Source organism: Struthio camelus, chromosome 19 (genome assembly GCF_040807025.1).
Source record: "Struthio camelus isolate bStrCam1 chromosome 19, bStrCam1.hap1, whole genome shotgun sequence".
In the NCBI taxonomy this organism is placed as follows: domain Eukaryota; kingdom Metazoa; phylum Chordata; class Aves; order Struthioniformes; family Struthionidae; genus Struthio; species Struthio camelus.
In genome coordinates, this window is record NC_090960.1 from 10724671 (window position 1) to 10737239 (window position 12569).

Genomic DNA, 12569 nt, shown 5'->3' on the forward strand with positions numbered 1-12569 from the left:
CTAAGTCTCACTTGACTAGTCTAGCTCTGCAAGAGACCGCCAGGAACAAGCCCCTGGACAACAGGCACTGGGCGAGTAGCGCCTTCCTACTGACTCCAGCGTTTTCCTTCCAAGCGTCTCATTCAAGAACTGTCATTCATTCATTTGTATTTAGCAGGAAGGTTGTTTAAGAATTCTACAAGACAGACAGAAATGAATACAAACCCCTTTTCACATTTTATCACATTCCAAATTAGTGATGCAATGCTTTGAAGAAGTGAGCACGTTTGCTTTCTATTTAAGCAAACAATACCGGCAGTCTCCTAAAAGGAGGCAATTATTGGCCAAATCTCACAGAAGCACCGTATTAGAAAGGCAGGACTGCCACCCACTTTCTCTCAGTTAGTAAGGTTTAGTCTCTCTAAGAAACAGATATAACGCTCTCGGCATCTGTGTGGGGGTAAGCTTGGTGCATTTCTGTCAAAAATTCTGTCATACCCAATTGAGGAGTAAGTATACAGCATGTAAGAAATGCTTTCTTGTACGAACTGGCACGCAATTGTAAGAGATGAGGCACAAAAACAGTAACGTACATGTTGGCATTGATTAACTCTGCTTCATTCTGAACCAGCAAAAGCGTCACCTCCATTAAACTTGTCATAGCAGCTTCACGCACCCTGTCAAAACAGATGTACAACGTTAGAGTAGGGAATTGAGTAAATACAGCAGTATTTAAGTTAAACAGGCACTGGCAAAAAATTCAGACAAGCGCAGAACGCTGCAAGCACTGAACACCGAAAGCACCTAGGTGCTTTGTCTGCTTCAAACCATCTTCTGAAAAGGCTAGCCTACGTTTTGACATTAAGATACTTAAGCTTTGTTAAAAACGGCATATTCTTGTAAATTTTCAAGCTTAATACTTCCAACATTAAAAAATGTGTGACGCAAAATGCTTTAAATCCATTGCTCAATAACGCCTAAGTAAGAGCTTTACAGAAAAGACTTCGCTGAAGTAACACTACGTCTCGCTTGCAGTGCATCTTAACTCTACCACAAAGATTTTCTGCCTTCAAAATGTCTAAATATAATTTCAATATAAAAGAAACAAAGATGAAGAGGGTAATTTCAATTTGAAAAATAAAGTCAACACACTTGTTTTAAACCAAAAGCCTTGTCAATGCATGAACTGTCAAAAAACAGCTGCTTTTTAACACATGGGCAATACCACGGCAGATCCTCAGTTGGTTACACGACTCCAGAAGATCTGAACCGACATATCCATCACAGTAGTCACGTACTGAAATATCATTCTTTCCCAGTAGTCATTAAAAATCTTACTGAAATATTTAAAAAGGTACACCTGTCTACGGTGAAAAGACATACTCCTGTTTCTGTACAATTTCCAAAATAAACTGAAAATAGTTGTCTATGCAATCTAAAACTGGATGGGACGTTTCTTAAAATGGCAGAAAAGTCAAATTACATCATTTTTTCCTAAGTAGTTCCATATAAGTTTGGCAATCTTTCACAAAGGGTATTTTTCTACTTCTACATATCATATCTGCCTATTAGATATTCATGTCTAACACCTGTAAGACAGATTGGACAAGTCCCAGCAAATAATCTGTCATAAGAAATGTAAAGTTTGCATATGGAAAGTAAAGTCGGTTTAACTTTCCCACGATTCCATTAGAGAGAGACAAAAATTACACACCAAAGCAAAGGCCTCTCCAGAGAAACGGCAATTCTCCCCGTATCTTTCCATCTTAGTCAATGGTTTGAAAGACAGAGAATGAGAAAACATTCACATTTCAGAGGCCACAGAAGTATTTAGCAGCCAACAGTTTGCGATGAGAAAAGCTTTCCCTTCCTCCTTTAATTTACATGTTTTGTAACTGTTGATTTTGGCTGGCACTGTCAAAGAAGCCTTAAAAGAATGTGGTGCTCAAAGCACGTTTGGATTTTAATGGCTGTCGGGAATTTAATTTCCTCAGGATTTCTTAGAAAATTTTCACTTCTGTAGAGATTCATTTTGTTTCTAAATTAAGACATAGACAGAAGGATGAAAAACAGGTATGGGGAACGTAACTGAAAGCTCCTGCATGGGGACGTTAACGTGAATTCCTAGTCTATACTTAGCCAGGTTCTTCCTTGCCTACTTCAGTATCTAACCTACTTTTGGAGGCAGAAAGCTTAGTACCTTTCTGTTTTCTGACTCACCGTCCTACCTGGTGGCTCTTCTGTTTTCTTTAACTACATTTGTGCTGCACTTGTGACATAAGTGCCAGAGACCCATTCACTGCACTCCTGCTTCTTTCAAGGTGGAGGACAGAGGAGAGGGAAGGTCAGGTGTCACCTTCCCTTGCCCTCACTAGAACGAGCTGCTTTTGATCCTTTACTAGAGTTTGCACCCTTGTTTTTCCTTCCAAGCTTTGAGAAATCAAACACCTATTTTTCTCTAGTTTCTTGTCCTGTGTTATTTCCCTCCTCCCCAAGGTTTCTTTTGCATTTCCAGTTCCATTGCGTACTCCGTTTCCCACACACCCTTGCTGTTACATGACAAATTCGACAATGATTACTGCAGGCTGAGAAGCATGGTATCATTAAACAAAAACTAAGAAAAAATACAAAGACGCAAAAATTCACTTAGGCTGGAAAGAACAGCTTAGATTATTTTCCCTGTGTACTTTTCCAACACGTTCATAAATATTGCAGTGAAGCACCTAACGGAACAAGATCAGTCACCGAACAAAGCGATAAGTAAGCTAAAGTCAAGGGCCAGGAGGACAGAATTCTAAAACACAGAAATATCCAGAAACTTGAACCTAAACGAGAGGCTCCCAAACTCGCACACTGCATACTTGGCATCGCGCGTTATAACTGGATTTGCACAGAGATCAGCATGCTACGCAAGGCTGCTGAAGCTGAACGGAGCAATTGCTCCAGAACTGGACTGTGTGGCTTGCAGCAGGGAGGAGGAAGGGACTGAGACTGCTTTGGTCACCAAAAAAAAAAAGTGAGAAGAAGGAGGAGGAGGGCACACCTCTACCGGACGGCACAGCTAGTTTCTTGTCTATTGTAGCCTTCCCGAGTCAGCTATTACCATGCAACCGTTATCTGTAAGCTCTCCCAGCTTTGCTGTAGCTACAACGTACTCAGCTTGGAGCCTTGACTCCAGTACTGCTCTCTACCCCTCCTCGCCTGCTCAGTCCCAGCTGCAAGTTACAGTACAGTAGCTGCCACCCAGTACTATCAAAAAGAAATTATGTTTCCTGTTCAGAGTTGAAAACAGCCTTCACAGCAGAGGACAGCGACTGAAAAATTTTCCAAAAAAGATATTCCATACGCTCCGAAGGGATAAGGTTGAAACTAAACACCAAAGCTCTCTGCGTCACTCAGCACTGTTAGAAAAGAGCTTCTTCAATAAACTAGGAAAATAAGGAAATCTTTCCAATCAGTGAAATAATTTCGTAACAATAGCTTTCAGGTACTCCCTTTCCTGCTCAGAATGTAATAAAACCGTGACGAGATATTATTTCTAAACAAGCAAGAGGTGGTTAATTTACAGTCCTGAATACGCATCTCCCTACCCTCAGATGCTTCGTACAGTTGCCATACAGGCATGTATTTCTGCACTAGCTTTAATCTGGCTAACAGAGACAGCAATCAAAACGCGGCGGGTTGGATTTGAGTACGTAAGGAGCCCGAGTTCACAGCAAGGCAGCCTTACATCGCAGTCCCTGCCAGGGCATCTTCGTTGCTATCATTTACTGCCCGCACAAACTATACCGATGCCGTTTGAGCACTGCTTTCCTGTGCTGCAGTCATCTGACTCCAACAGACTTCAGGTCTGCAGATGTGCTAGAAGCCACTGCCCTCACGCTGAGCTTGCCTTTGGGAGGTTTAGCGTTGCCTCAGAAAAAAGAAAACGGAACATCAGAGAAACAGTGGCATACATGCCATACGTATTACCACGCCATTTCCATTCCATACAAACGGTACTAACCGTACTGCTAAAGAGGGCTGATACAATGCTTACACAGAACCATCTCTGCAAGCAACACATATTTACATATTTTCAAATTAAAATGAAAGATTAAGACAACAAAATTAAGAAGATGTTGTCAAAAAATGCATTTTACTCACAATCAGCTTCTAACAAGTAATAGATAAAGAAAAATTAAGTAACCTATCACATTCATTTACTTAGTTTATGGCTTCTCTATGAAAGTATCATCATTCTGATCCTTCCATATAGCAGCAAAAACCTTATATATTTGAAATCAGCAGATGCTGGATTTATTCCTGAATTCTGGTAATTCAGTGTTTATTATTAATGAGTATTACTTCAGGCCAGGCATACCTACGCTCATAAACACAGGCTTTTCAGAAAAATAACCTGACGGGAGCTTGTGTGTTTGGTATGCCCTTGTTCTCCACGATCCATAATTGACATGGTTTTCTCACCCAATAACTCCCTTCTGGATTTCTGCTGGATGAAGTAAATCACGTGAAACCTGCATGGCTGTTCTGCCTACCATGTTCAAAGACTGCAGGAATTTCCAATCAGTAAGCGATGTTACATCCCCAATTATAGCTTCTTTTGAAATTAAACACAAAGAAGGACAAAAGCCTTTATAGTGCCTTGGTTATCAATTCAGAGATTGTACTTTCAGGTCTGTTTTACTGAAAGAATACAGAACATTCAGATTAATGTAGTCTTACATACTGAACCATCTTTACGTTTTAAGGGAATTACAAAGACTGAAGCACATCACACAACTATGACTGCTACAGACTTGGAATAATCTTTTCTCTACTACTCTAGATGCAGTAGTAATGGAGTAGTATATGTTCCTAAATAATTAAAATTTACTTATTATTGTAACGTAAGAACTGAAATCATTGAACCTCCAAACTCAAAAAAGAGTCAATAAAGTTACTGTACAGTTTTTTAAAAACTGATCCTTAGTTAAAGAGCAGTCACTAACAAATTATGCAACTGCTCCCTCTCCTGGCAAAATAAAATGAACATAACGAGAGTTCAGTAAGTAGGAGTAAACGTATCATTTCAAGGAAACTAGAAGTAATGGGTTAAATCATTGGGTTAAATCATTGTACTTTTCGTGACTAGATTTATTCCCGATATTCACTAGAAGAAAAGAACGACATCCACAAGTCAGAATAAGGCTGAACTTTAGTCTAAAACACAATACACCACATCTTACTTCTAAGACAAGGGACAAACAAATTCTTGTCAGCGGAAATTTTCCTTTCCCTTTCCACTCCTCTTCCTCCCTGGCTATACTCAATTCTCCAAAAGCTTGGGGACATCTATTTATTTCTAACAGTATTTGAAAAAACATCAGTTTTTCATTAGACGTCAAAAAACAAGAGCTAAATTTCAGTCTCCAATTGCAAGGCATCTTACCATCCTCCAACATCTCCTCGGCTGTCCGTGGTATAGTCAGTCACACCACTAAGCAGTGTAGCATAAATCTGAGTAACGTTATCTTTGCAGACATATTCCTCCTGGGATCCATCTCCCTTCACACCTACTGTCTGGCAAACCCTTTAAAAAGAGAAATTGGGGGCGGGGGGAGAGGAGGAAGAGGGGGAAACAACGCTAAACAAGGAGGAACTTGCATCACAGCTTTTTTCTATTTAATTTTACTGGACATTCAGTATTCTGAACATCTACAATATCTGCCACAGCGTACAGCACGACCCAGAGACTACTGCATTACATGATCTGAGGATCTCTCATCCACGCTCCGTCTGTAAAGGAACACTGTAAAGGCTTGAAGCTCAACAGACAAGGAGATTGTTTTTCTCTCTCTCGTACTGCAAAATGGAGCATGCCTACTGTACCTGTCACTTTTTGAACATTTATTAAAATGAAGCAAACAAGAAGAGCAAAGGAATAACATCACGTGCACTGAAACTGTAAGACAATGTTAAAAGGGGAAGGAGTGACTTTTTGCATTATAACAGTTTAAGAGCATAGATACTATTATACTCTTAACAGTAACTAGATTGTGACACGGTCAATACTGAAAACATTCCTTTAGAGAAAAAGTACAATTTTTTAAACTAATTCAACCTTCTCATCGAATTAGGAAAATTAAAAAAAGGTATATTCATCCTCCCCTTCATAAACACTTAATCCTTAACTGAGCTCACTAAATTGCAGCCCATGAGAAAGCAGAACTTTCAAATACACTCTAGCTGTTCATTTAATTGATAAAAACATCAGAGTTGCACTCCATCCTCTGATGCCTGATAATGCTCAGAACCAAAGATATATTGAATAATGGAGATGCACATAGTCCCACACTAAAAATGTGCAGGCCATACTGCGACTGATTCTAAGAATGATACTCCCAGCTCATGATAGAAAGCAGCAAGAACACCAGAAAACTTCCAGGGAAAGAATTAAAAATATGACAAAAATAAAAATGACATACTTTGCAATTGCTATTAGGGCATCTCTTCTGGCTTCTGCAAAGCTTACGTCTCTGTTGGAAATTACAGTAACTTTTTTCAAAACTTCCAAAACCTGAAAAAATAGACAAATTGGGATATTTAAAACCAATATATCATTTATGATGTTAAACTCCTAAATTTAGATAGCTTAAAAATAAGATGAAACACATATGAAAACCAAGCAGCCCAACAGCGGTCGTTACCTCACCCCGACCTGTCAATGTGCCTCACTTTTTCCCTTAGACAAAGCTTCCACACCAAGGGCATCATCTACTCTCTGTTGTTATTCGATCTCTGGCTTTTCCATAAAGACTGCTAAAGCAAAACTCAGTCTTAATTATCTGCACCTACGACAAGCTAAACACATGATGATTTTCTGGAGTTACTGTATATCACAATCCAAAACCCTTCACAAAGACCTTTAATTACGATCATTATTACTTATTTGATTACGATCATAGGTTTCATTCAAAATACCTGGTGCCCTCTTCTCATTACAACGATTGTATTTTCTCACCTGTTGGAGCCTGCCCTTCAGCAGAAATCTTGGAAGCGACCCAAGAGCTAGTGAAAAGCCACAACGAATCATTTCCTCTGTGTTTTGAATTTCTGAAACGTACTGGGTCACCAGCTCATCTAGAAAAAAATACAACTGCAGATTGAAAAGCAGCCACCACATCGTTATTATTACTTATTTGGCTAACCAAAAAATAAAATAGGAAAAAACATTACACAAACAGAAAAGCTACAGAACTTTATGATTCATTAAACTAAAATGCACAACACCTTCAATTCCTACCTTAGAGAAAAGAATAGAAAAGGTAAAATACTCCTGCTAAATGAATGAATTCTCATTTTCTAAATGCAAGGTCAAATTTTTACATAGACTAACTCTAGTCTTTCAGAGAGAGAAAATACAAAATTCTCAGCTTTAAAAATGCTATCATTTCTTGAAGTTCAAACAATAAGTCCAAGCATGAATTTCAGTGCAAACACAGGCAAACAAATTGTCTTGTATTTGCAGGTCCTCAGTTTCTATAACGAGACAAGTTAGGAGAGAAATGTCTCTGGATTTGTCAGCTATTCAACCTGTTCTCACCCCCCAGATATCTTAATTAGACTGAGGATTTCTGTATACAGAAACACACACACACCCTGCACAGATCACACCTAAGCAATGAGATCAGTTCATGTTACTTTATTTATAGAGAGACAAAAATAAAGTTGTGCTTTTTACAGAAGACAGTTCAAAACGTCAACCTGCTACACTCAGGTTCTCTGAACTGTTACATGACAAAATAGGGACGACGGCTCTGCGAACGGTAGCGCAGGGGAAAGGAACCCGAATAAACTGAACTGTGCAAGAAAAAAAAAGGAGGATCAGTGAGAGGGTAAAGCAATATTAAGAACAAAATGAGGATGAATTTTAAAAAATTAAGAGTCAGGAATCTCTTTATCTCCATGTTTCTACTGCCTTTCCTTCAAACTGCTGTAGCAAACACTAAGAGGAAAGAAACTCCGTGTGTCAAAAGCATGTTCCTTACAGTAGACTTCAGCAAAGACTTAACAGACAATTCTTCATCTAGCAGATTTTTTCAGCTACTGTACTAAACTCTTCTCTTAAATGCAGAGAAAAACAGAATACTCCAGAAATACCTCTAAGAACAACTGAAATCACTGTAATAAACACGACTCTGGAGCAAAAAAGAAAAAGGTTATCTCAATAATTCACTTTACTGAATATGCACTTTTTAATCCTTAAAAGGAACAAAGGAATCAGACACTGAAGATTACATAATTGTGCCATTGCTTACTGTCATCTAAGATTTACATGCTTAAGCAATATTTGCTAGAGGAAGAAAGACCAGTTACCATAAGAAACTACACTTTAATCATAACTCATGACATTTTTTTTTGATCCCTATGCAATCAACAGGCCTCAACTAGTTCCTCAGACATCAGGGAACTAGTTCTCTGTCCAGAGGTTAGCAATACCTTCACGCAGGCACATCTATTATTTAAAATCTTCCAAACCACTGGAGCGTAAGATAGAGTCTTGAGGCCATAGGAAGATGCAATGCTTGCTCAGACAGTGCAATGTTCCTAGACAGTAAGATTGCTGCAGTGTTTCCATAACTGATGTAAATTTAAGATTGGAATTTCAGCAACATGACAGAAAATTAAGATGTGACAGCTAGCAAACAAGCAACTCTAATGATAACCGCTTACTAATCACGCTACCTGGGGTAATGCAAATGTGTCTATTTTCTTAAAAGTCCTGAGCTTCATAAAACAACGTAGCCTATGAAGTGTCTACAATATTAATCAACACATAGGGAAAGAACAGTAGACGAAAGCTATCAAAACCAAAAAAGAACAACAGAGGCAAATGGTTTTTTTTTTTGTTTGCCTTAATATCATTTCACCCGTTCCCGTGCCGCCCATGAGAAAATTAGGCACACAATAATAATCTGTATGAAGGGAAGGGCTTCCCCCCCCCTCTTTTTTTTTTGAACAAAAATAAAGATGTCCAGCAGTATGTAAAAGACTTAAAAATCAAGACAGGCTGCCTCTATGCATCAGCCATAATTTCTTGGGGGCAGGGACTGCATATTACTGGATATACGGTAGGTATCTAGTTCACTCTGGGAACTACCATAATGGAAATAAATTATAAAGTACGCCATTACATACATGATTTAGGAATGGCAAAATACAGGAAAATACATCATTATTTTGTAAAGGGCATGTAATTTCACTGTCTTAGTTAAATACAAGAACATAAATGTTATTCACCTTGAAATATCTAATCTGCATAATCCAGTAATCAGTCTCTGAGGGACACTATACAATTTGATACTTGAAAGAAAGGAAGGTACAAGAAAGCCAGTATAAAACAGATGTTAATTCATCTGCCCCTGACAGAAGCTTAAGTCTACTCCCATTACACTGATCTAAATCCCAAATGATGAATATTCATATCTACATTCACAAGAACTCTGTGTACCTTTGCTATCTTTCTTTTGTTATCCCTCACCTATTCTTCTTCTTGAAGTCAACCATGGTCTCTGGCATACGCATCTACAGTCTATTGAAATATCATGTGAAAGTCTCTCACTTCATTAAAATTTAGAATTTACCACCAAAACATTTGTTTTGTTTCTTTGTTTTACAGTAGGGAATAGAAAAGCACTGTTTTTTCTAACAGATTTATACCGTTACCTTGTATTCACCTCCAGTCTAAAATAAATAGATCCGAGACATTTCCTAGACTTTCAATTGGTTTTAACACTTTTTTCTGAAGCGTTTTAAAGTCCATTAAAGGTACAGCGATGTCTGCGTTTCTCCCCACCTCCGTTCTATCCCATTCCTCCAAAGTGCAAGTTAGGTCCAGCCCATGATTCAAACATGAATCATTACCTTGTAGAGCTGGATCAGCTTCTCCCTGTTCATTGACGTAATATTCATTGCACAGAGCAGCCAGTGCGGAGACTGCAGATTCCTGAAAGAAAGGCAAAACTGTGAACTTGATATATTTTCTAAGGTCATACTTTACGGCAACTGTGCTCAGAGTTGGGAACAACAAAAAGGTTAAGGAAAAAAAGAGTTTTTTTTTTTTTTTAAATCATTCCCTTCAGCAATTTTTTCCTAATACTGATTTAAGAAAGGTTGAGCAGGAAATCTACATAAGAACAAAACAGATTCTATGTTTATTCTTTAAAAAGTACAAACAAGCTAAATTAAGTTATTAGTAATGTTTTAAATATTATCAGCTGTATTTTCAGTACAGTTGAAAGATGTCCAGGATGACATAGTATTATGAAATACAGACGTCGTTATTTTGTCTTTAATATACTGATGCCAGATATCTGATAAGAAACAAACTCTGTTTTTCCGGAGAGCTATGTAAAGCAAACACAGAAGAAATACTTGGACTGAAGGTTATAAACAAAAAAACAAAATATCCAGCACCATAGTACTGTTGTCCGAATCAGTTTAGAAAGGGATCAAAGGCTGTGCAACATTCCAGAACCTCCTAATCTTTAGATTGGTTTCTGTCACCAATATAGAACATAAAACTAATAAAATCTGTTTCGGGAAGCATATAACAAGTTTTCTGATAAAATGCATAGTTGAATTATACTTTTCAGCTGATAATAAAATGTTGACCCAACCTATAATAAGCTTGAGAGCACACAAAAAGAAAACTTTACACTGTTCGCTGCACACTGGTAACAATGACACTTTTTAATACTCATGTTCTCAGGGTACAAGAAATCTTAGCTGAAAGCACAGGAGTCTAGGACAGTCTCCTAATTCTACCCTGAAGGGATCCTCAGGCTTGTTCTCTATGCAAAATCAGGGACTTGAAAGAAAACTAGTATTCGTTTAAATACCATTCTAAGTACCGCAGGCATTACAGCAGCAAAATGTATGGAATTATCACTGTAGATGCCTCGCTAAAGAGAATGGCTTTCACCTTAAACGCATGAAGTTACGTTCTAGGAAGAGAGTTACGTTACGTCGGGGAAAAAAAGGTGACTTTTCAATGCCTCAAGCGCCGCCTTTAAAATTATATCTCTCTAAAATAGATATGAATCAAGTGAGAATTGACACGTACTAAACATACCTTGCTTGATGTTAATTAACATTAACCGAACAGGTCAAAGTTCTCTAAAGTCTGTAATTAATTTTCTTAAGCTAGGTTTAGAAGTTCCAGTTATCAGACATACAAACTCTTTGGATAAATCTCTAATAACGATGGATAACTCCAAGAATTCAAATTTCCACTTTTAAATGCTCCTCAGTAATTTGGATACATTCTAGTCTTCTCTGACTCCAGAGAAAAGTTTTAAAAGACGAGCTACCAGACACTTACAATGGCTTTTTATTTTACGCTAAGAAACAAACAAAATGAATATAGCGTATTACATTCAAATTTTCTCTGTGATGGCTAGAAGCTGTAACAGGGCAGACAAAAATCGTCTTTCTAATTTGGGATAGCCTTGAAGAGTGCAGAGTCACACTTACATGATATTACTCAGGAAAATTAAGGCATATAACGGGAGGTGTAGAGACCATGCACATAAATAACGCGGAAACTATCCATAAATGGATTTAATGTTCCAAATTAGAGTAGCTTGAGATCACAGTAGAAGGATTAAGCATTTACCACATATGTCAATGGAAAGATATTTAAGCATACGGTCATCAGTAACGCTGGTTGATTCGCACCGATTTTCTCACTCTGGCATCATCCAGAGGTTTTTTTTTAATTCTTCTCACAAAAATGCTCTGAAACCACTCAAACATACCCAATCAACATATTACAGATACATATACAGTATTACACTAGACTTCCTTAATATTAAAAAGGGGAGACTAAAACAGGCACAATCCGTGGTCCTTTTTTTGAGAAAGGAAGGCAAAGAGTTAAAATCCTGCTAATTATATAAAAACTTACTTAAGAATAGTTACTTAACAATCATAACAATTGTAAGAATTGCAGTAATACATCAGGCAAGCCAAAAGTACAGACCAACACAGAAGAAAAACATCATATCAATGTAACCACTTGGCAGAGAGCGAGCGGCTTTCAGCTCGAAGCAACCATCGGCAGTTACCACTGCCAGTCCCTTGTCAAAGCCAGCGACCATCAGTTTACTGCGTCCTAATACAAACACGAGAATTACCTTGATGATATCAAATGTTTAAGTATTAAACAGAAAGGTCCTTTTGAATTTGGAGAATTAAAGGTGGGGAACGGGGAAAGGGACGGTGGAAAGGGAAAAACCCTTTTTACCAGTCTAAGAAACGAACATTCAAGAATTGATCAGACTCCATGGGAAAAAAAAAAACACCAATAGAAACCAAAAATATTTCTAATTCTGTATTTAATACGATTACATGTAGAAAGAAGAGCTACTGTACCTTTATATGCTGTCGCACATTGCTTGAAATGAGAGGGAGACTTCTTAGACTGTCATTTATTAGCCACTGCCAGCCACCTGAAATCGTAAAGAATACGCTTGGCTTTACTGTTCTTATACTTTCTAAGCTTCGACATTCTCTCTTTTATTTTACAATGACAAGCAATAACACAT

General features: G+C 37.9%; 1 protein-coding gene across 6 annotated transcripts in view; it reads right to left on the bottom strand.

Annotated features, from left to right (window-relative positions):
• Nucleotides 1–12569, bottom strand: part of TBCD (tubulin folding cofactor D) — a 131972-nt gene that overhangs the window by 26498 nt on the left and 92905 nt on the right. For all 6 annotated transcript variants that reach the window (XR_011135445.1, XM_068913428.1, XM_068913427.1 and 3 more), the window contains 6 exons: nt 12397–12473; nt 9886–9967; nt 6983–7101; nt 6447–6538; nt 5411–5551; nt 573–656 (listed from right to left, as the gene is read on the bottom strand). Coding sequence is in view for 5 of the 6 variants with exons in the window: in XM_068913428.1 (XP_068769529.1) it covers nt 573–656; nt 5411–5551; nt 6447–6538; nt 6983–7101; nt 9886–9967; nt 12397–12473 (595 nt within the window). In the remaining variant the exon portion in view is untranslated. The remainder of the gene's footprint in view (nt 1–572; nt 657–5410; nt 5552–6446; nt 6539–6982; nt 7102–9885; nt 9968–12396; nt 12474–12569) is intronic.